Genomic DNA, 23,117 nt, shown 5'->3' on the forward strand with positions numbered 1-23,117 from the left:
AGCCCAGCAGAAGAGGGTTTTTTTTTCTGTACTCGCAAGGCAGCTATCACTTCTGCTTCCTGACATGAAGGAAATGCCATTGCGGTCCCCTGCGGGGGCTCATCCTGCCTTGCCTGCGGCGTGGCACCAAGCCGGGGAGCGTTACGTCCATCCCTGTCAACGCAGCATCTGGGAAGGGTGGAAATGCCTCCGGCTGCAGCAGGACGAGAGCTTCCACCCAACACTCGTCGGGCTGTGTTTTCCCCTTGGCCGACGTGGTCCGGTGGGTGGGTGGCACAGCGAGGGCTCGGCGTTGGGGAGGACAGGAGGTGCGCAGTAACGTCTGCGAGGTTGGACCTGGGACCTCGCTGCGTGGGGGCCCAAAAGGCCTTGATTTTGCTTTGAAAGGGCCTTGGTTTTGCTCCATTGGCTGCAAGGCTGATGGCAGGGCGGGGCAGTGGGCACCCAAGGTTTCCTGGGCTGGGTAGAGAAAAAATATAGAATCATAGAATCGTTTAGGTTGGAAAAGACCTTTAAGATCATCCAGTCCAACCATTAACCTCACACTACCAACTCCACCACTCAACTGATTAAGGGGAGAGTAGCAATTTCATGTTTCCTGGCTTGGTGGCTGGATTATTTTTTAATGAAAATAAAACTAGGAATCGTTAAGGTTGGAAAGGATCTCTAAGATCATCAGTCCAACCGTCAACCCAACACCCCCATGCCCACTAAACCATGTCCCCCAGTGCCACATCTGCCCGTTTTTTGAATGCTTCCAGGGATGGGGACTCCCCCACTTCTCTGGGCAGCCTGTTCCAATGCTCAGTCAAGAAATTTCTCCTAATATCCAATGTAAACCTTCCCTGATGCAGCTTGAGGCCATTTCCTCTTGTCCTATCACTTGTTACTTGTCAGAAGAGACCAACACCCCGCTCACTGCACCCTACTGTCAGGCAGCTGTAGGGACCGATAAGGTCTCCCCTCAGCTTCCCCTTCTGCAGGCTGAACACCCCCAGCTTCCTCAGCCACTCCCCATCAGCCTTGTGCTCCATCTAATTGTCATTACCTCGTTTCTCCCCCTTGGAAATCTCATTTTCATTTGCTTGCTTTCCCTAAGACCTCACGGCCCCTTGCAAATGGCAAAGGTTAAAGCTGTGAGCCTTCCAGGGCGAAGCTCTACCGGCCATGCAAACAGCGGGCTGCCGGAGCTCAGTCGCTGGAGAGCAAAATTCAGGGCTTTGCAGTACTGGTGTCCTGTGGGGAAGGGGACAGCAAATGTAGCAGAGGAGTCGTGGTTCCTGGCTCTGGTGTCTTCCTGCAGTGACTTGCAGTTGCTTGCTGGCTGCTGCCTCGGACAGGGAGCGACGGCAGCGAGTGGCCTTTGGTGTGTCTGCGACAGGGAACTTGTCGTGCGGAGTTGTTACCCTGGCAAAATTAGCCCAGCTCCAAATTCCCTAAAGCCCTTCCTGCTGCAGTTCCCTTTACTCGTTCCCGTCCCTCCCCAGCTGTGGAGGGGCCGGTTGCTCGGAGGGGTCTGGGCTTGTGTGCAGCCCTTCGCCCGGGCAGCCGCAGCATCTCCACCCTGGCAGCAGGAACGAGACGCTCTCCTTCCTGCTCTCCATCAGCAAAGCAGCTACTCGGGGTACAAAACCTTTCCTCTGGGTGCTAAACTTTTCTCGCTGAAGTCCTTGAGGCCACCGGGGCTTCTCTCCTCCATGTCTTGATGGAGCTCAGCGCTGGGGGAAGGCTCAGTGGAAAAGGGACGGGGATTTCCTTGGGCTTGGGGGGGGAAGATGTCGCGAAGCCAGGCCAAGAGGGCTGGCAGAGCCGGCTGGAGCAGGAGCTCACCAGCCCCATCGCTGCCTGCGGCTGCGTGGCTTGGCACGGGGAGGGAGAAGCAGCACGGCTGGGGGCAAGGACCGGGCTGAGACGGTGGTGGCTCGGGTGGACAGTTGCTCTGAATTTGCTTTGGCTCTGGGGTGACTTAGAACCCCTCCGGGAGTTCACATCATCGCCCCGGGCGGTCACGCCATCGCCCCGCCTGCTCAGCAGCCAAGCAGCTTGGGAATCCTGGAGGAAGCATGCTCGGGGCCAAGGGACGGTCCCCAGATCCCTGCCGGGGCTCCCTCGCTGTCTGTTGGTCCTTCCTGAGCTGAGCCCCACATCAGGCACTTTTCCCTTCCCCTTGCTGCTTGTACCCATCACATCCCCTCCTTGCTGTGGCGAGAGCGGACGGGTGAGAACGTGCTTTCTGTGGCACCGTCCTCCTGTTTGCCCCGGACGCGGACCCGCTCTCGTCTCCACTGCCAGCCCCTCTGGACTGCTGTCAGCCCACGGCGTGCTCGTGGCCGTCGCCCTCCCCTTGTTAAATTAAAATCAGTGGAGATCGTTAGCAGCGGAGCATGCGCTGTGGCCTGCGGGCTCTCGGCTGTGGCATTTCTCTCGGATGTGGTGGTTCGTCCTCGTTGCCGTTCCCGCTGTGGCCTTGGCTTCTGGCTGCGTCTCCTACGGGAGATTTTCGCACCCAGGGTCAGAGCTCGCTTTCTGCTCCCTATCAGGCTTGAGCCGAGGCCGAATCGCTGCAGCCGTGTCCTCTGCACGTCTGTCCTTAAGCCTAGGAGAGGCAGAGACCTTGCAGCGGGGTGGGGAGGAAATAGCTACTCCCTGATAGTTTTGGGATGGGAAGTTTTAATACAAGGGCAAACAAAGCCCTCCTGCCCAGGGGCTGTGATCGGAGGCACCCGGCAAGGCTGGTGAAGGTCTTTGGGGAGGCCGAGAGCAGCAGCAAGCTCCTTGGGCTGTGATGAAATCTTTGTTTTGGGGTTGGAAAGGCAGCTCTGAGGGGTTGTTGCATCTCAGCCAAGCCAGGAAACACCCTGCTGTGTCGAAACGCCGCCGAGCAGGGGTAGGAGGGGGTTAGTCCTGCCAAAAATCAGGTTGAGATGCTCTCTGCGTCGCTAGAGGCAAGGCTGAGCCAGGCCTTGGGATAGGGACCTTGGTGTCCAGCTTGTCCCGGGCGAGCATTTGCCCCAAGCTGGGATCCCACAGGAAAAGCATGGAGGCACTGAGGTGACGGTGATGCTGCTTATGAAATGGTGGCAGTGCTCAATTTTGCCCCTACCTGCCCGCTTAACCCTGTTTTCACCCAGTTGCTGAGGTCAGTTGAAGAGGTTTAAGGCCCTTGCTCTGTTCTGCTCCGGGAAGGCTCCACTTTTGTTGTTTTTAAAAGGTAATTTGAGTGGTTTGATCCCAACTTTGCAACTCTGGCTTGTTGGACCTGATTGTCGACAGCGCTGGCCTGTCACCCTCCATCATCTTAAAAACCAAAAAGCTGCAGATTCAGGCTTCTTTCTCTGTTTCACGCTAAGCTGCAGAGCCCTAACTGCCTCCAGCTGTCTTTTTCCCTTAGCAGCTGCAGAAAAACCTGCAGCCAGCCCAGAAAACGCCTCGAACCTGTTGGTACAAAGCTCCAGACGCGGGTGGAGCTGGTGCTATTGCATGTGCCGAGTTCAGCTAGTGCCCACGCCGTGCTTCAGGAGCCTCGCCACCTCGGTTCATCTTTCCAAGGTGACTCCCTCCCTTCCCTGCAGAGCCTGGCGAAATATTTCTCGCCAATCCTTCCTCTTTGGTGAGCAGGAAGGCAGGGTGGGCTCTGCTCTCCGCTCCTCTCGCCCTCCAACGGGCCGTATCGTCACGCTGGGCTGAGCTGGATGGCTCAAAGGCGGCGTCCGCAGCAGGAGAGGAGTTTTTGGGGGATGCTCTTCATAGTTCCTGGGGGAATCTGCTCAATTCTAGCGTTGCCCCAGAGGAAAGCATCTGCGGGCACCCTCGGCTGTGCCCCGTGGTCCCTTGGAGCGATGTGTCGCGGCTCAGGGGGTCTGCTGGAGAGACTCCGCTTCTTTGTCACTGTCACCGGAGGGAGCGCGTCTGTGCCGTGGCTGTTGCCAGGGCAGAGTCTAGACGGGGTTATTCTGCCCGTCTGCTGTAGCTGACTCACAAACGCGCTTACGTAGGTGCCGGTGCAAAGGGAAAATGGGCTCCTTGCCCCGAGTAACCCCGCAGGCTCCGGCTGCTCTGGTGTCGTCTCGCCTGTGGAAATCCTCTTGCTCTGGACGCTGCTCCGTTACAGGCGTGCTGGCACGGGCTGCTGCCTCCGCACGGCTGCTGCACGGGGCTTTCTTGACAATTGGAATCCAAAAAAGACCTTGCAGCCTTTCTGCATGCAGTCCGTGGAGTGAAAATGGCTTTTAAACCTTTGTTGCTGCCTCTCTTCCTGCCCCAGGGCTTGTTGGAGCCAGCGCGCGGCAAAACTGCGCAAGTAACTGCCGTGGGAATTTGCTTGCTTTGGCAGAAGCTTGGCTTGGGGCGCGGGGTTTGGGTTTCCAGCGGGATGGCCTTTCTAGCCCAGGCTGGGGGTTTGGGAGCCCCGTCCCCGGCGCAGCATCCCGCAGCCTCCCCAGCTCGGCGTTTCCACCATGTGGGTGTCTCTGCTGGCAAGTCCACCAAGGGTCAAGGTGCGTGTAATTAGAGTAATCTGCTGCTGGCTTTAAGATTCCTTCCTTTTTTTTCCCCGCTTTTTCACATGCCTGACTCACGCCCGGGTTGCAGCGCCTGTTGATGCGACGAATGAACAATCGGTGCGTGACCTGTTGCCGAAGCGGGTGTAGCTGGTATTTTGAGCTGCGTGAAGCAGGGGTTGGTTTGAGGGTTTGGTTTCCCCTTTGGAGGACAGGCGCTGTGTTCCCAAGCCTTGCGTTGCCTCTAGGTACTAGATTCTCCGCGCGAGCCCTGCCGTGTTGCTCTTCCCATTTGGAAGTGGGAAAGGAGTTGCAGCAAAAACGTGTTTCTCCTGCCCATCCCGTGCACGTTGTGTTGTGCGTGAAGTAGCTCCCCAGAAGCAGGTGCACCGGGGGAACCTGCGGAGCAGCTCCTCGGTGTCAGTCGTGCTTTGCAATCCTGCAAAGTCAGCTCGGGGCTTGGGGTTTTTTTAACTTTTCTTTCTGCCCTTGGTTTCTTGTGCACCGGCTCAGCGGATCACCAGCGCTGCCTCTTCTCCCCTCCTCGCACGGGGCCCTCGTCACCCAGCCTTGCTATGCCCGGGCAGCGTTGGCCCGGCCGTTCAGGTCATTCAGTGACCACAGACGTGGTTTATTGACTTGTTCGCAACTCGGAGGGCGCAAACCTTGGACGTTCTGGAGCGTAAGCGGATAAATATAGCTGAAGAGATCACTTTCTGCCTCCTGTCATTACTATCTCCATTCATAAATGTTTCATGCTCTGTTTTACAGCTCCTTAAATCTTCCCTTTTTTCCCCTTCCTACCTGCCCATCCAGAGCTAGAGAGGGGAAAGCCTCTGATATTCTTAGCCTAAATTGATTTGTGATGAAGTTACCCGCCCTTGCCCTCATGCCAGCACTGTCCCGGTGGCTGATAGCTCTTCTCCTTCCGTGGTGTCTACCCTGCTCCTAAAACTGTCCCCCTCCATGCCATCGCACACCCCTGCTCGCCTCTGCCAGCCAGCACAGAGGCCGTAGGGACAGATTTGGGGGCAGTGGGGTGGCAGGGCTGGGGTTTTTTTCCTAGTTTTCATCATGCCTTGCAGGTTTGCAGGCTGTTCCCTGCCGTTGAGACGCACTGGAATGACAACATGTCTGTTCCTGGCCTGCAAGCCGTGGGACGAGCCCTTCAGCCGGGCACGGATATGGCAGAGCGTGGACGGCTTCTCTGTCCCCGTGCGGGTGTGAGTCGGTGGTGGGATTTTCTCATGCGGGTTCCCACCCTGGCTGTGGTAATGCATCGCTTGGAGCACCAGCGCCGAGTCTGTAGCTCCACCCTCTTGCACCCCTCACCACACACGGCTCCCGCTCTTTCTTTCTGACATCCCATTTATCCAGTGCTTTCTTGAGCTGCTGAGTTGGTCGTGTCAAAGCTGGAACCCATTAGAGGAGCAGGGTTGAGTTACTTTGTTAGCAGTGAGCTGAATTATCTAACGAGCTGCGGGGGGTTGCTTTGTTCAAGTTTGTTTTCTAGCTCTTCTCAGAGGAACGTTTGCAGAGATGAACTTCTTCCCACCTCAGCCGCTCGAGTCCTTTCTTCCCCATCTGTGGGGGAATCAGCCTGTGTTTATTTGCCATCTGTGCTTTTAGCAGCTTACAGGGATCACCTTGCAAAACAGGCCATCCAAAACCAACACGAAACGAACCTACGCTGCAGAAAAGCTTCCCAGCACCGGCGGGGGAAGCTGTCTCAAAAACACGAAGCCAGACAAAAGGCGCAAAACTCCCCAGGGTTGGGTTGTTTTCCACCCGACGCTTCCCTTCTCGGGTAGGTGAGCTTCCTCCTGGCTCGATGCGGCGTGCGTGTTTCCGCAGGGCTGCTTCAGCTCTCGTCTCGCTGAAAATGCCTCTTCGCTGCCTGTGCTATGCCCATCGAGCTGGGGGGTCACGCCAGGAGAAGCTGACATTCGTGTTTTCCCTGGATCGCCTTTTCTGCGCTCCGTCCTGCTCTGTCACTGTAGGGGCCCAAGTAGTCTTTAATTAAAGACTTGGGGCTCTTCTTGTAAGCCAGGCTGACCTTGTTGCGGGGATGAATCAGCAGTAAATGACAGGCTGGTGCGGTGGGGGAAGAGGCATTGGCTCTGTGTTGGGCTGTCTCTTGCTCCGTACTGCAGCTTGGGCGGCTGAGTTGTGCGGGGCAGGAGCGTTTCTGCTCAGTTTGAGGTGAACTTCGACCACCCTGACAACGCGGAGTAGTTTTGGGAGGCTTTTGGGAAGCACTTGGTGGCTGAAGCGCTCCCGAAACGCTCCAGCTGTGCATCCTTCCCTGTGTGCATCCATGAACACTGCGAGTTGCTAAGGGACTTAACCACTCAAGGAAGCTCTCTGGAACTCACTGCTAGTAAAGCACTGGGACCAGTCTGAGAGTGAAACTGGAGAACCATTGCTGAAGGTACCCAGGGCGCATTGGACAGGTCTGTTGGGGCGAGGTAGGTCCAGCTGAGCTGGAGGGTGGACGGGGATCTCTTGGGGACCCCAGCGGGACCCGTGGCAGAGCAAAGGTGGTCCTCCTTGGTAGGACCCACGTCCTCCTTGGAAGGACCCCGTGTCCTCCCTGAAAGGAGGGCAGGATGGTGCCCTGACAGTGCACGTGGCATCTCTGAGAGCTGCGCTGTGCGCGCTGCCCTGCTCGCCTGATCTCATCCCGGTGTCGCTGGGCTTTCTCCCCTGCGTGATGTTGCATGCACAGTAATCCCAAACAGATGAAATGAGCTTGGGTCACCCCAGGGCTTCGGGATGCCGACCCGCGAAGCTGCTGACAGGATGGGGGCTTGGGCTTTGTGCTTGGTTTTGTGCTGAAGGAGTTGCTTGATCAGGAGGGGGACACGGAAGGGACAAGGTGACGGAAAGCCTCGGATCACGGTCAGCATTGCCTTTCTGTTAAGGGTTGGCTCTGTGTCCTCCTGGTCATCCCAACAGCTTGTCTTCCCATCCTGGGAGGTGCTGGGGCAGCTCATGCAGACCAGGTGTCTCATAAACCCAAACGAGTTTTCTCATTGACGGGGAGAAAATACTGCCCAGGCGTTTTCCCCCTGTAGCTCGGATACCCAACGCAAGGGTTCTAGGAGCGGGGGCTCCCCGTGCCCCCCATAAACGCTCACCTGCAGCCCAACGGTTGGGCAAAGAGCAGAGGAGCGGGGCCGGTGCGAACCAGGCGCTGACCCTGAGCAAATCCATCCTGTCAGCTTTCCCTCCTTAACAAACAGCTCCTACGCTCTTGTTTCCATGCCAGGGTGTTTTTTTTCCCTTTGCTCAGCACTAGCTGGCTTTCCGGTATGGGATGCTGCTGGAGGATGAGGGAAAGCACGTGTTTTTTAGGGGCCTGGAGATACAGCAGCACTTTGTGTTCTGCTCTCCGTGCCTCCCTTGCTGCTCCAATTGATCCTGGCAACAGCAAATGTAAAAATAGATGCCGGGCGCTTTCTGCCTTTCCTCCCAAAACCTGCCTTTTGGCAGCCGTGCTGCGTGGCTCGCCGTTCTCCTTGACTCTCAGTGGAGGCGAGTGGGAGGAGAGAGGAGCCTTTGCACAGGAAAGGGTTTTACTGAAACTGTCTGGAGGCAGTTTGGATGTGCCAATTAACCACGGTGACCTAGATGAGCGTGCACGGCCGCGCAGGGGGGCTGGGGAGCCCTCCGCCATGCAGCAGCGCTCACAGGCAGCGTTTACTGCGGCGGGATGTGAGCTTGCAAACCCCCAGAGCACATCTCACTTTCCAGGAGCTGCCCGAGAGCTCGCCGTTGCTTCCCCTTTTCTGGGGCATCTGCAGGGAGTTTTCTGTTTGAGGTTTCCTCTCCCGTCCCCGTGTGCAGGGGCGGCTTGCTGCTTCCTTCCCCCTGCAGAGATCCCCGGGGCCTGGGTGCCCGCCTGCCCCTTCCCTGCTGCGGCATCCGTGGAGGGCAGATCCCGGGGAGATGTTGGGAGAAACCCTCTGCCTTTTTGGGGATGCGCACCCAGCATGGTGCAATGCTGCGAGCAGGCACCCCATGCACGGAGGCGCTGGACCCGTGGGGCGTAAGAGGGAAGAATGTAGGGGTTTTTTAGCAAAAGCTAATTGCCTGAAGCTGCAGCTCGTGTCTTCAAGCTGCGTTCCCTGGACATGTCGCGTTGGAGAAGTCTCTGAGCAAGCCCCGCTCTCCGTATGGCCAGGGCCGAGGTGTCTCAGGCATCGCCTTGCAGTGGAGGTGGGCAGTAGCTGATGGGTGGAAAAGGAGCAGATCTCCACGGAGCAGCAGAAGGGTGTTGATATGGGACCAGCAAGCTGGGAAGCTGCAGGTTTCATCCTCCGCTCCGTGTTCAGGGAGAGACCTGTTTCCAGTTGCAGGGAGCAAGGGAAGGAGCGCGGACCCAGGCACCAAGCACCCCTCCTTAGGGAGAAGGATTGCTCCTAGCTGTCCCCACCAGCTCTGGCACCGGGATGAGAGAGCCTCTTTAATTTAACACTTTTTATTCCATGTCAGGCTTTGGCCCCTCCAGACCTTGCTAAGAACAGCTCCCCGGGAATAGGTGGCCAGAGACGGGTGGCTTGTCCTGGATGTCCTGTACAGCGAGGAGCTGGACCCGAGCTGGTGGCACCTTCCTCAAGAGAGGCCTCCAAAACACCTCCGAGAACCAGGTCCTTGCAGCCCTGGGTCCCCGGAGCTGGATGTGCTTGGCACAGCCTCCTCGGTCTCCCCGCGCTCCTCAGCGCCAGCACCTCATCCACGGTCTGATTAAGATAACCCAGTTAAATTCAGAGCGATTGGTGGGAGCCTGAGCTGCGAAGCCCACAGCTGCTATTTCAGACCTGGAAAAGGGTTTGTATGGGTAGAAGCCGGTTCGTTTTTCCAGGCGTATCGTCTAGTCCCAGAAAAGAGATCACGTCCCCATTGCAAGGCTTGGGCTCGGGTGGTCCCAATCCAGAAACTTCCCACCCAGGGCTTCCCCCAAGGGCAGCTCGTGGAAGAAACGTGGGGAACCGAGGGGTGTGGGATGGGGTTAATAGTGAAAAGATGCTGCAGGAGTTTGTGTTTAGCTGGGCTGGGACTTGAAACCCGCCCTGATCCCGCTCTCCCGTCACATACCAGCCAAGGCAGTGTTTTGCACCTCCTGTTTCCACTGGAACCGATTCATTCAAAAAAAGAAAAACCCAACGTGGAACAACTTAATCCTCCCAAACACTCATCTTGTGCCATAAACTTCTCAGCCTAAAAATAGCTCTGTTCCCTGTTTGAGGTGTAGTCCCAACTGCTTGCCGACTGCTGATTAGGTCTTGGGAACCAAAAATAGCTCCGTAATCCAGCACCAGCATAAGCAGAGGTTTTTCCTTGAACGGACACTTTTTGAAGCAGATCAGGTTTTAAGGTTTGTTCTTTCAAAGGTGTCACTGCCGAGCACCCAAATTCATTTTAATGACCACAACATTAGAAGTGATGGGACGGGAGATGCTGGGAGCGTATCCGTGTGAGCTGAGCCAGTGCAGGGCTCTTAGGGGCTGTTACATCTCATTATCCTCAAGTTTGTGCCTTTCCTTATGTTAATCTACTCAGATTTTCTCTCTATTTTTTTTTTTCCATGGGATGACGTAAGATATAAAAACTACTTGCAAGTTTTGGTTTTTTTTCCCCCCCCTGCTAAATAATTCAGCCCCCAAATCTCTCCCAGCTGGCAGGCTGCTGCAGCCCTTCCCACTTGAACTTTTTCCCGGTCTTCCATCAAACTGAACAGCGTAATATTTGATGCGCTGTGGCCGCCGCCTGTTCCAAGCAGCCTTTTTCTCACCGTTCCTATGGGAAGAGTCCTCCTGACTCACCTGCTCCCGCTCCCCGAACTGCTCCCTGGCAGCGGATCAGCCTGTTTGAGCGTCTCTTTGCTGCTGGTTTTTGCTGTAAGGGGTTAATGCTGCTTTTTTTCATGTTTGGTTTTTTTTTTTTTTCTGCATGCCTGGATATTTTCAAGCTTGAAGCCTGGGTGTTGAAAATTTTTCAAAGGGCTTCGTGTGGGAGTGGGATAAGCGAGTGGTTGGAAAAGGAATGGGTTTGCTGGGGATTTAACCGCGCGGCTGTGCCCGGCAAAGTCCCAGGCGCTGTCGCTCCTGCATTTCGGCGGCAGCAGAATGGGATGGGGAAGGACCTGGGTACTTCCAGCTGTACGCTCCTTTTCTTTATCCCGGCATCCCAGCAGGGAGTTAGGGGTTTTGTGCCCCCTTCCCAAGGTATGGCGTAGGCTCCCCAGGCTTTCCAGCTCATCCCTTCATCCAAGATGCGGTAACTTCCCCAGCAGTCATTCAGAACCTTCTGCAGGACGCAATCCAAGTTTTCTCCTCGCCCTGGTGATTTCAGCGTGGTCACACCCAACTCCATCCCTTCACATTTTCACATTTTCCTTCCTTTTTTTTTTTTTTTTTTCTTTTCAGTGACTTCACTTTTCAAGTGGATGTGACACACTGCTGGGATTTTTATTTTCTGGGAAATCATTGGGAAATTGTTAACCCATGTCTAGAAATTTTCTTCCGCCTCCTGTTGCTGCGTGCTTTGCCCATGAAGCATGCCATGGAGAAATAGGGTCTGTCCTGAATTTACAAATTTCCTTGCGCCTTGTTAAGGGGAATTTTAATACTTTGATCCAGGAGGGATCAGAGCTGCCAGGGCAGCGGCTGTGCTGGAGACCCGCTCATCCCGCTGCAGCCACCCTGGGAAGCGGCGCCTGAAACCGGGGCAGAAGGATGGGGCATCTCACAGGAGGAGAAGGGAGCGAAGGACCACTGGGTCGACAGCGGTTTTGGGGAAGAAACAGTTCCCTCATGGCCTGTGTTTCATGGTGCTACCATGGTGAAATGGAGAACTAGAAGGTGCCTCTGGGCATCTCATGCTGTTGGGTCCTCTCGCCCACTGTTCATTCCAGCTGGCAGGAGGCAAGACCCCTCTCCCATCTCATACCAGGGGTTGCTCCGTGCCCTGCCAGCGCACAGGCTATTCCCTGCGGAAGGATTGGGCCCTAAATGGAGGTTGGGAGGTTTTTTTTCCTTTGTGCAGTGAATGTTTTGGAAGCTTTTCCCATGCTCCTTCCATCTCTGTGTGCAAAGCTATGGAGCAAAGGCTGCGTTACGGGTTTTGTCTGGGGCAGGGCAGTGGGGAGCATCCCCCAGTAACCTGCTGTGGGGTCAGCTGAAGCTTTTGCGCTGGTGGATACGGCCAATATCTTCTTCGGGAGCTCTCACCAGCCCCAGCAGCATGGTGCTGGGCTTTGGCGTGAGGGGTGTTCAAATAAAGTCCTTTTCCCTCCTCAGCTCAGGCTTCTGGCTGCCTCAAATTGTACAGCAGAATTCAGCAGAATTGAGGCATTTGGAGGAGGGGAAGGTGATGGACATATAGGTCTGCTGCATCCTCCATCATCGCATCAGGTCATCACAGATCCCAAAGCTGTAGTGCAGGCCTGGAGACTGCCATCGGCTGGCTGTGGGAATGCAGATATTTCCTAAAAATCCAGTAACTTGAGCAGGGTAGAGTAGGGTTGGGTTGGGTTGGGTTGGGTTGGATAGGGTGGGTGCTGCATGGCAGCTCCTCCTGCACATAAAGAGCTCCTGGAATGCAGCATCCTCTAAATGCTTGATGCGAGGACACTTCCAGGCAAACTTCAGCATCTTTATTTAGGGTGAGGCATGAAGGTCTGGCATAAAGTTATTTTAATGAATGCTGTTGAGTGCCTTTGCCATTACAGTGCTGTCTCAGACTTGAAAGGATTTGTTCTGAGTCACTGGCTCTTGAATATTTAAAATGCAAGCACAAAGCACTGTCTTTTTTTTAAACGCGGGCTCACAGCAACGTATCAACTGACCGTACAAAAATTTGGCCACCGGTAACTTTCCCCTAAAACGCACGGCGGTGTCTGACGCCAGGGTGAGCGAGATGGTGTTTGCCGGGTTATTTAGTGGAAGGACGGTATTTAGCGTTAGGACAGGGATGGAGACAGAGCTCTGACAAAGCCGCTGCGGTTCAGGGAGGGGTCTGGTCCTGTACGACACCTCCGTGCTTGGCGTTTGCGTGTCTCTGACTCAGGTCTTAGGTGACTTTTGGGGCGCTTGTGCTAGCTCCCACCCAGCAGCGTCCTCCCCGAGGTCTTCCTGGCTCGTGGCTCTTGGAAATGACGGAGGGGCCTTGGCTTTTCTTTCCTCTCTGGCTCCAGGTGGCACAAGCTACACTCCAAGGCTGGGAAGAAGGAGAAGGAGCGTGGTGAGATCCTGGTGAGCATCCAGTTTACGCGCAACAACCTCACGGCCAGCATGTTCGACCTATCCATGAAGGACAAGCCGCGGTCGCCCTTCGGCAAGCTGAAGGACAAGGTGAAAGGCAAGAAGAAATACGACTTGGAGTCGGCCTCTGCCATCATCCCCAGCAGCATGGGCGGCCTCGACATGGAGGATGACTACGACATTGGGGGCAAGAAGTCCAAAGTCAAGGGCTTCTTCTTGAAGAACAAGCTGCGCAAGTCGTCCCTGACGCAGTCCAACACCTCCCTGGGATCCGACAGCACCATCTCTTCTGCCAGCTTGGGCTTGGCCGCAAACGTTCCCGAGGTAACCAAATCCCCGAGCAGACACAGCAGTCTGTCCACGGAGCGCTCTGGTAAGAGGATAACCGTTTTAATCCCCCCTCCTCTTTTTTTATTGCCTTCTTTTCTTTGTAAGGGACTGTTGAGGCTTTCCTGCAAATCTGTTAACTAATTGCTTACCTAGGAAGCGGTGTCCTGCGCAAACCCTCCGAGACCACCTGCGTGTGACAGTAACATGCTTGCCAGAACAGGGGGAGACATCTAAGGTTTTGCTTTTCATCCTGAGCCTGTATATGCACAGCCTGACTTAACGCTGATGCTGCGCGTCCTCCCTGCAGCGCACCACGAGCTTGCGAGCTGTGAGGGTTCTTTAGGACCGTTTCTTCTAAAAAGAAAACCCCCAAAAAACCCTAAAAGCAGGTTGCTAATGCTGACTCGTAGCAGGAAGCCCCTGGGAGAGGGCTGGGCAAAGCAGAGCACGTTGCTGCTGCACTGCTGCCCGGCTGTCTAATGAGACGCCTCCGGCTCAGAGGCAAAGCTGAAACAGTGACCGGTTCCCGGTGATTAAAACAATCTGAGCTCTTGGCGTTCGGAGAGCGGCGATTTGCAAACAAAAAAGGCCCTTGTAGTGAATTAATTCTTGCCGTCCCTTGAAAACAAAATATATAATTAAATGGTTTAATTGGCTGGAGACAGCAAATTCCCACATTGGGTGGGAGTCCCTGGGTATGTGCTGCTTCTCACCGTGCTGGTGAAGCTGCCCGCGTGATGCCTCTCGGATTCGGCTGGGTGACGTTCCCGTGCGCGGCCGGAGAGCGAGCGGAGGCACCGGTCTGGCCTCATCATCCTCGTGTCGTGGTGAAGGAGAGAGCATCTCCGGCTAGGAGGGGAGAGTGGCTGCCTGTCATCTAAAGTCCAGGCAGCGCTTCTCACCGGGCTCTCTGCGTAACCCCAAAAATAGCAATAGCCACAGGGTCCTGCAGTGGGAGGGAGAAGCAGGCACTGGATCCTCCGGGCTTATATCGCGCAAAGCAGCAGCCTGGCCTGTCAGAGCGGAGATTGGAGGCTCGTTGACTTTTATTCAATGCAAATTCTTAAATCACACGGAAGCATAAGCCCTTTAAGTAGCTTCTCGGTAGTTTCTTGCATTTATTATCGATCTCAGATCCTCTCAGACAAGGGGTTTGTCATCTTACAGAGACTCCGCTCCAGATCCTGCAGTGGGAGGTGATGTGCTCGGGGAGAATACCGTATAGCTTGTATAGCCACATACTTGTGACCCATGCTTTGCATTTCTAGTAATTTAATTACAGTCCGGCAGAGCCTGGGAGGGACGAAGCCGGTATGATTTCACAGATCTCTTTAGTGTTTGCAATCAGAAGATAACGATGCTTGTCTTTCCTGCGCCTGTTACTCAGATGGCCTCACCTCTGTTTCGTGTTTTATTTCCCCGCAGTGAAAGACTACTTGCCATCTCCAAAGCTGACCCACAAGAGAGCATTCAGTGACGATGTCTCCCAAGTCAGCCCGGTCTTGGAGCCCAAAGCAATCCAAAGCCTGACGCCAAAGAACGATCCCGTGTCCCGGTCTTCCCTCTGCATCAACGGGAGCCACGTTTACAGCGATGAGCCTGCACCAAAGAGCCCCATGTCTGTCCCGCGGAGCTCTGCGCCGCTGTCCGTGCCCAGCATCCCCAGACGGCAGGAGGAGGGCTTCAGCTTCGCTCCCCTCCATCCCGACTCCCATGAGGTGCCTTGGGGGGTCAGCAACTTTGAGAGGACGCAGCAGAGAGACGAGCCCAGGTTCATCCCGTCTCCTCCCAGCTTAGCCTTGCAAGAAGAGCTCAAGGTCTCCACGAAAGCCGTCACTCTCAGCAACCATCTGGGCAGAGCCAAGATGGAAGAAAACAGTCGCTTAGAGAACAAGCCGACTCAAGCTGCAACACCCATGGTCTTCTCTACGGAGGCGACGAAGGACAAACAACCTGAGGAAACGAGGAAGGAAGAGAAGAAAGCAAAGGGCGGCCTCTTCCACCACGGGGGCAACAAGAGTGACGTGGGGAGCAAAGGCCAGGGGGAGAAAGTGGGACCCTCCCACGGCTCGTCCGTCCACGCGACGGCAGGGGGAGACGAGAAGAATAAAACCAGCGGCTGGTTCGGTTCAAAGGAGCCCAAAGACTCCCCTCAGAAACCCAGGTCAGTGAAACGGGTGTGTTGCCGTCTCGGCCATTAGCTAGCTGCCCCAGCCTCCCGTCTTCAACGGCTGCGCTGTTAAACGCTCTCCAGCTTCGGCGGAGGACCAGTCCCCATTGCTCAGACGAGACGATAGCGGGGGAAATGCTTCCTTGGTCTTAAATGTCTCAAAGGCAGGGTGATTTTTCCTGGATCCTCCCCTGGCTTCTGCCACAAACCAACTCCATTTGCGCTCCCGGGCCGTGTTTCCCGGTTGGGGAAGGGGGGGATCCCGTCCATGGAGAGGGAGATGTTTCCCTCTGCAGAGGTGAGGCTCAGCGTGGTCACGCCAAGTGTTTCTGTGGCCTCGGAGTAAAGGATCGTTATCCTTTAATTCACTAAAAAAGCTTCCCTGGCAGTCAGCGTAGGATGCGGGGCATAGTGACATGTAATCACATTTTTTTATCAACATCCCACCCTGTCTATGTCGCTGGTCTGGCCTGGGGGTGCGGCGCTTTGGTAACTTGAGATATTACTAATATTTCTGAAGTAACTAATCCCAGCCCTGCTCTGTCCTCTTCCCATCCCACCTTCCTCCTTTCCCAGCCTTCCCTCCTCCCGATTATGAATCTCTAATTGATCTCGCTTCGTGTGGTGATTCATCCCTCCAAATCCTCAGCGCTGTATTTGTGGCACAGAAAAACGCGGCGTTCGGGCTGTTTCTGTGCGGGCTTTATCACGACAGCGCGTCACCCACGTCCATCCCCGTAGCCCCCGGCAGCTGAGCTGGGGGTCCAGAGGTCGGCCGAGAGCCCGGTGCGGTGTTATCGTTGTTCAGCGAGAGGGAGAAAACGGGGTTAAAAGCAGCCAGAGAACATAACTAGCGGTCGAGAGCTGGTTGAATCTAGAGGGTTGATTTATTATAGGGGTTTTCTAATCTGGGATGATTTTAACCTAATTTATTAAGCAGAAGGATTTTAATTCAGCCGAAGCCTCCTTTAATGAGGAGGGCACTCATGGTTTATTCAACCTAACCAGATTCCCACACGGGTTAAACTGCTTTTCAGGGGCTGCTCGGACATAAGCAAGGGGGTGAGCGTATCGCTCAGCGCGGCTTCTCAACAGGGGCAGCCCCAAAAGTCCTCCTCACCCCACGAGAAGATGTTGTGCTCGTAGCGGTCTTTAAGGCCAACGGGAGGCAAGAAACGTGCTGCCAGCCCGCTTCCCAAGGACCGAAGGCCACGTGTCCTTGTCCTGCGTGCCACACACAGTCGGTCCCTCGAGAGGAGCGTGTGCTGCCGGCGCGAGGATGGGAGAGGAGCCGCGGGTCCTGCCCGCTGCCAGTGCTGCACGGGCAGAGCTGGGGACACCGAGGCAGGCGGGGAGCTGCTCCCCTGCCTCACGAACGCCCCGTCTCGCAGGCTCCGGAGCTCTTTGCCCCAGGGCCTTTCATTGGGGAGCGAAGCCCGGCTCACATGGGGGAGGCGATGGGGAAGGGAAGGACCAGGGAGAACGCGGGCTCTCCGTCTTCGAGCTGCTCCGGCAGCAGGAGAGGTGAACGCGAGGTGCTGGGGCTGTGTTCCTACGTACGGGCCTTTCATTTCCAGGAGACCTGAAACCCCGGTAGTTATTTGGTGTCACATCCCAGTGGAAGGTTTGTTTCTGGATGAGACTATAGGACTCTGGGCTCTGAATGCTGTGGTTGAGGAAGGACAGAATATTACCACTCAAGATTGTTCTTTTAATTTTTTTTCATTTTGCTATAATAAAGCTGCTGTTTAAGTCCTAGAATAGAAAAGATACCGTATGAAAAATAAACCTATAAAAAAATCCTACCGTATTCAGGCAGTGACTCCACAAGCTGCCTGAGCCAGCCTATGATGTACGCGTGTGATGGGATGGGAGATGCCCTCTGCATCTCCCTCTGGAGCCTTTTCCTCGATAAACGGGTGAGAAACCTGCGGGTTTCCTCCCGCTTTGCAGTTCTAGGAAGGAGGCGGATGCGGGCCGTGCGTTACAGCCTGCCGTGGGAGCCGTGCCTGCCCCGCTCCTCCGATGCACGCTGCTGTCTTCAAGGCAAGGGTGTCCGATCCGGCTGTAAATCGGCTCCCGAACGCCTGTAGCATCCAACCCGGCGGATAATCGCAGTGAGTGCAGAGGTGCCCTTAAACACTGCTGGTTTCTAAAAATCCTCTGCCTTTTTTTTTAAATGACAGCTGCTGGACCCATTCCCAGCATTAGTCCTCTCCCAGAGGGTTTTCACTCTGTGGGGTTTTTTTTTCCAGTCTACTTCAGCGCTCACAGTTTAATTTCCAGCTAAGCTGAAGCTCAGCTTTGCTTAGAGTCGGTTTGCCGTGGCGTGCCGAGGACCCCGTCCGCAGACGGCCGTCTGGTAAGGAGAAACCTGGATGAGCCATGCGACAGCAGCTCCTCCAGCTGGGGTTTTCTCTCCCCAAAATAGGAATTGCTTTGAAGCAGCGGGGGCTGGAGGGAACAAATTCACAGGGGCCCCTTTCGGGGTGTTCATAAGCATCTGAACGGGCTTTAATTGCAGTTTGCAATTTCAAAATGGGAAGTAATGAGCTTAAACTGTAGCAAGGGAGATTTAAGGTAGTCATTAGGAGAAGTCTCCAATGGAGGATGGTGCAGTGCTAGAGCTGCCTGGCTGGGAGGGAGGAAAGCCCAGCATCTGGGGCCTTGGGGCCCGGGGTAGGCGAGCACCTTGGGGGAACGTTACAAGAAGCGTTTGTCCTAGCGTACGGCCCAGGCTGGGCGGTGGGAGATGGTGACTGAGGCTCATTTGATGCAAAACCAGCCTTTCCATCATCGCAAGGGAGATGGACTGTCCCTAGTCCGGCTTTCCTGGTTCTTCATTTTTTCTGACCATTAATTATAATGTCATTACTTCTTCTAATTATACGAAACTCTTTAACTTCTCTGATTTTATTCTCCTTCCTTATGCTGAACGACCTTGCGGACCATGCCACTGATTCAAGTCAAAGCTGTTGAAGAGCTTATTAGGTCTTGATGGTGTCAGGTTGAACGTACGGTCTGGTGCCATCAGTATCGCGATAATCAAACGCGTATGGTCTCTCAAGCACGCGACTGAAAGTTAGCAGTGCTTATCTGTGGGTGTTCTTTGGATGTCCATCTGCATCTGGAGGAGCAATTCAGTTACTGGTGTAACTTCTAGAGCTGAAGACGGATTAACCTTTGCTTTGTAGAAGGAACCAGCCTCTGAATCAACCGGTTTTAAGCCTTTGACTTATCTGCAGAAAGGATTTTTTTCTGCTCCTGCTCTCCTGATTCTGGAAACTTCAGCTTTGCAGCTCCTATCACCTGAGCAAGCAGAATCTTCTCACCTTTTTGCCCACCCTGGATAGGCCAAGTTTCACCCGGAGCTGAACGTGGGGAGAGAGCGTCAAAAGCAGTCACCTTTGCGAGACCAAAAAACTCAACCTGTAATTAGTTAAAGGGTCTGTAATTAGAAAGATGCTTTACAATTAAGGTTTAAATTAGCCTGCAGCTAAGCCAGGTTTGGCACAGCTTGTCTTCAACCACTCGCTCTTGCAAAACCACACCCTTTCTAAAATAAGGAAGCCGCTGACTTTCGGCTGGTTTTAACTTCAGCTTTATAAAAAGGTTTTCTGTTACGGGCAATTTTTGCTGAGCCATCAGCGAGCCCACACTCATGCTGCCCTGCGAGCTGCAAACCTGCTCGCTCTCTTACCCAGGGAGAGGGTTGGATATTCCTGCCTCCGGCCCTTATTTACACATTTGTTCTCTGGCTCTTGACGGGGAAGCAGGTCCCAAAGGCTGTGCCTTTCTGCCCCGGCTTTGCTAATCCCTGGCAGCTACTGGGCTTTGATACTGGCTTGAATGGAAGCAGTAGGAGGATAGTGTTTGCTCTTTGGAGACATGAATAAAAGGCTGTGTGGGGTTTGTTGTTTTTAAGGTTGTGTGGTCAAGGGTTGTATGTAAGGAAGAAGCTCAGCAGGTTTATTTGAGGCAAGGCCTGGGGCTAAAACAATTGGTTTAACTATTTTCAGGGTTTCCTACAATGTTATCAGAGCTCCACAGGTCCTGCTTCCTGCAGCGTGAATCGGGATGATAAAATGAGGCTGCATCTCATGCTTAGCGATAGGAAAAAAAGAGAAATTGCGCTTTCTCCTGTAAAAATAATTGTATTAGTGCCATTTGCAGGTTAAAGCCCCTTCCCTCTGTTGCTGCTTTCATGGGGGGAAAATGTAAAATCACTCCCCACCTTGGTTGTCACTCCTCTTTCCATAGTCCATACCCTTATACCCAGCAGTGAGGCCAAATAGTGACTCCAGTTCCTCACTATTCATCATGCACTCCTAAAAAGTACATTTCCTAAATACTGGAAATAGGAAGAAGGTTTTGAACGATTGAAGCATGGTCCTTGGACAGGGAGCGGCGCAGGGGGACCGGGTGAGCTTGTCGGTGGGATTGAACATTCACGCGTGTGACAGCCCCCGCCAAAGCGCCGTTAACGGGGACTTTCAGAGCAGAACCTGGGAGGCTGCAGAGTTTGATGAAGAGGAGCACTGTGTTGGGGAACCAGGGCGTCACGGATAACGGCGATGCTGCGGATGAGTCCCATCGCGGGAGCTGTCGGGGCCGCATCTCTGGCACAGGTCTTGTCTCCGCGCGAGCTGCAAAACTGCATGCCTCCATTGGATCGGTCACGGGGTAAAAATGATCAGGGATGGAGCCGGACATCGTCCCTCTGGCACGAGGGGTGCGGGGAGCCTGCAAGGGTGAAAAATGGCTCTTTAAAATGCCTCTGCCTTCCTTTTGCCTCCTGAGCCCACATTTCCCAGGGACGGACGTGAAGCAGGGTGGTGAATCGGATCCTAAGCTGGCACCAGCTCAGCCCTGGTGAGACAAATCTGCTTTGTAGCTGCCCAGGTAGAGCACAGCCCTGCTCCCACCCCCGAAAGTGGGTGCTGGGGGTAGCACTTTGCACCTACTTGGGCTCCTACTGCCCAGATCCTCTCTCTGCTATTTTTTTTAATTACTATGGTTTTGGGGCAAATCTCTTTAAAGCAGGACTTGTCCGTTTTAATTGGGATGACGGGCAGGCGAGGACCAAGGGGAAAGCGAAGTTGTTATTGCACAGATGGCTAAACCCCTTGCTCTCACCTCCAAAACTGCTATTTAAAAGCAGCATTTGCATATATTCTCTGACTCCGTCCCACTTGGGTTCCCACCCTGTACAAAAATGTCCTGGGCTGCCGTACCTATCTCTTCCCAACCCCTTTCTGCACAAATCCTGCCATGCCCGCCTTGCTCAGGCCGGTGGGAGGAAATTCCTGATCCCTGCCAGGTTTTGATCCTGATCCCTGCCGCCGGGGCCTCCGGCACCCCGGTCCTGCTGGTTTTCCAGCCTCCCTGGCTCGCTCACAGCGAGCCCTGGCTGCGTGCTTGTCTATAGGGAAATGGTGCAAGAAAGCAGCTTGTGTGTGGTAGGGTCACGGCACTCCCCTGCATCCAGCCCTCCTAGGAGGGATTTTCCACTTGAGCTTCAGCGCAGCTCTTAACCTTGGCACATTATGGCTGGATTTGAGCCCTGCCCTCCCCAAACCCCTGCTTTCTCAGCGCATGTGCTGTTTTCTTTATCTTCACAGTGCAGACTTACCCACCCTCTTGCAGATGGGCTGCAATGGTTGGGGACGGTGCTCCGTGACTGTGGAGCTGGGGCGGCTGCCTTCAGCCTGAAATTCAGGCTGCAATCTGGAGGGTAAAAAAAAAAAATCTCCCTGCATTGAACAAGCTGTTTCAAATAGACTTTCCATCAGGGGGTGGCTCAGCAATATTTTCTTTTATTTTTTATTTCTTTTTTTTCTGCTGAGAGGCTAAAACGCGCCTGTGAAGTGCTGCCAAACAAATAAATGAGGGCAGAAAGGTACCCGCTATTTATTTTGGCTGGCGGAGCTGCGTGCTGGGGTATGGGAGGAGGAGAGTGAGTCAGCATTTCAATGCAGCAAAGATCTTCAATCAGGCTGCTGCAAGCGGAGGTTTCCCTCTAGAGGAATATGCCATCCTCGGCTCCTCGTTTTGCTGAGCACTTCCAGCATCCTTCATCAGAGAGGGGAAACGGGGCTTTTTTTAACGTGGGTTATTTTTAACGGGGTGGGTTATTCATGGGGAGAGCAAGTCTGCTGCCAGTGCAGGGCTGGGAACCAAAGCAGGGGATGTTTCATAGAATCACAGAATCGTTTAGGTTGGAAAAGGCCTTTAAGATCATCCAGTCCAACCATTAACGTAACACTACCAAGTCCACACTAAACCAATCAAGGGTAGACTAGACTAAACCATGTCCCCAAGTGCCACCTCTGCCCGCTTTTTGAACGCTTCCAGGGATGGGGACTCCACCACCTCTCTGGGCAGCCTGGTCCAATGCTTGACCATTCTTTCCATGAAGAAATTTTTCCTAATATTCAACCTAAACCTCCCCTGGTGCAGCTTGAGCCCATTTCCTCTTCTCCTATCGCTAACTACGTGGGAGAAGAGACCAACACCCACCTCACTCCAACCTCCTTTCAGGCAGTTGTAGAGAGCGATCAGGTCTCCCCTCAGCCTCCTCTTCTCCAGGCTGAACACCCCCAGCTCCCTCAGCCGCTCCCCACCAGCCCTGTGCTCCAGACCCTTCCCCAGCTCCGTTGCCCTTCTCTGGACACGCTCCAGCACCTCAATGTCCTTCTTGGAGTGAGGGGCCCAAAACTGGGCACAGTATTCCAGGTGCGGCCTCAGGAAAGGGTTTGAACGGTGACAGTGCCATCAGTGCTTTGAAAACCCAAGGGAAAGACGTGGGCTCTGCTGCCGGGGGTTTGCGGCCGACAGCGGTTTGTGCAGCCCCTGAGCAAGCCCCGGTGGGTCGCAGCAGGAATGGGGATGGGCAGTGGAAAGGAAACTTCAGTAGGGGGTTTTGGAGGAGGAAAACCAGAATCTGACAAAAAAAAGATGGATTTAAGTTTTTTCTTTATATCTTTAGCTTGGCTTGGGCTGCACATGTTGGGGGAGGATGATATGGGACCGCTGCCTGGCAGAGGAGAGATTTGGGTCCTCCTGCGCCGGAGCCAGAAGCTGCATCGCTTCTGGTTTCCTTCCCTCTGAAAAAAGATTCACGTTCACCCACCTTGTTTCCCAGGCAAAGTGCAACCTTCGTTTTGCTGCATCCTGACACCGATGTGTAGGTCACGACGAGCATGGGGCAGTCGGGGGCTTGCTGAAAGCACCATCCCTGTTCCAGGCAGCCCGTACCGCACAGGCGGCAGCTTGGGGCTGGGGCCAGCTTGCTGGCATGGCTGAGAGCTGCTCTTTCTCAGCAGGTCCAGCACCCCCGTGAGCCCCATCAGGACTTGAGGTCATCTTGGGTGGGTTTGAGGAGACCTTGAAGCTGTTCCTCCACCCGTGCGGGTGGGGATTGGTGCAATTTGGGTCACCGCCCATCATGTCTGCCTGGGCAAGGGGCTGCTCTGGCATCAGCCATCCCCCAGGGAAGGAACTTCAACCACTCAGCCTTCTGGCAGCGGGGAAGGTCGTTAGCAGTGAGCACTCATTAGGAGCCTGAAGCTGATTAATGCTCTGTAGCCATTTAGTGCTAGAGCCCAGCAGAGCTGGCTCGATCAGGCCTCGGTTGCTCTTACTCAGCACTAAATGCTGTTAAAGCAGAATCACAAATAAGGGATCTTAATCTGGACCGACACATTAAAGCAAGTGCCAGCAAGAAGGAGCAATTGCAGGAGCCGGCAGCGGTAGGGCAGCAGCGTGTGCTGTTTGCAGCCACCCCGAGATCGTGGTGTTTCAGGTTGGACCTTGCCAACTTCCCTTTCCAGCTGGAAAGGAAAATTTGCT

The 23,117-nt window shown here is 54.5% G+C and overlaps 1 protein-coding gene across 3 annotated transcripts in view; it reads left to right on the forward strand.

The window, feature by feature from the left end:
* The window catches only part of RAB11FIP5 (RAB11 family interacting protein 5), a 43,051-nt gene that overhangs the window by 5,327 nt on the left and 14,607 nt on the right, over positions 1-23,117 (forward strand). For 2 of the 3 annotated variants that reach the window (XM_075709578.1, XM_075709579.1), the window contains exons 2-3: positions 12,700-13,139; positions 14,522-15,260. In XM_075709578.1, the coding sequence (XP_075565693.1) occupies positions 12,700-13,139; positions 14,522-15,260 (1,179 nt within the window). Of the gene's footprint in view, positions 1-12,699; positions 13,140-14,521; positions 15,261-19,627; positions 20,169-20,887; positions 20,918-23,117 lie in introns of those variants that run through there. The other variant, XR_012831019.1, reaches the window with a different exon arrangement.

The sequence above is a fragment of the Pelecanus crispus genome, chromosome 4, assembly GCF_030463565.1.
Source record: "Pelecanus crispus isolate bPelCri1 chromosome 4, bPelCri1.pri, whole genome shotgun sequence".
Taxonomy (NCBI): Eukaryota; Metazoa; Chordata; class Aves; order Pelecaniformes; family Pelecanidae; genus Pelecanus; species Pelecanus crispus.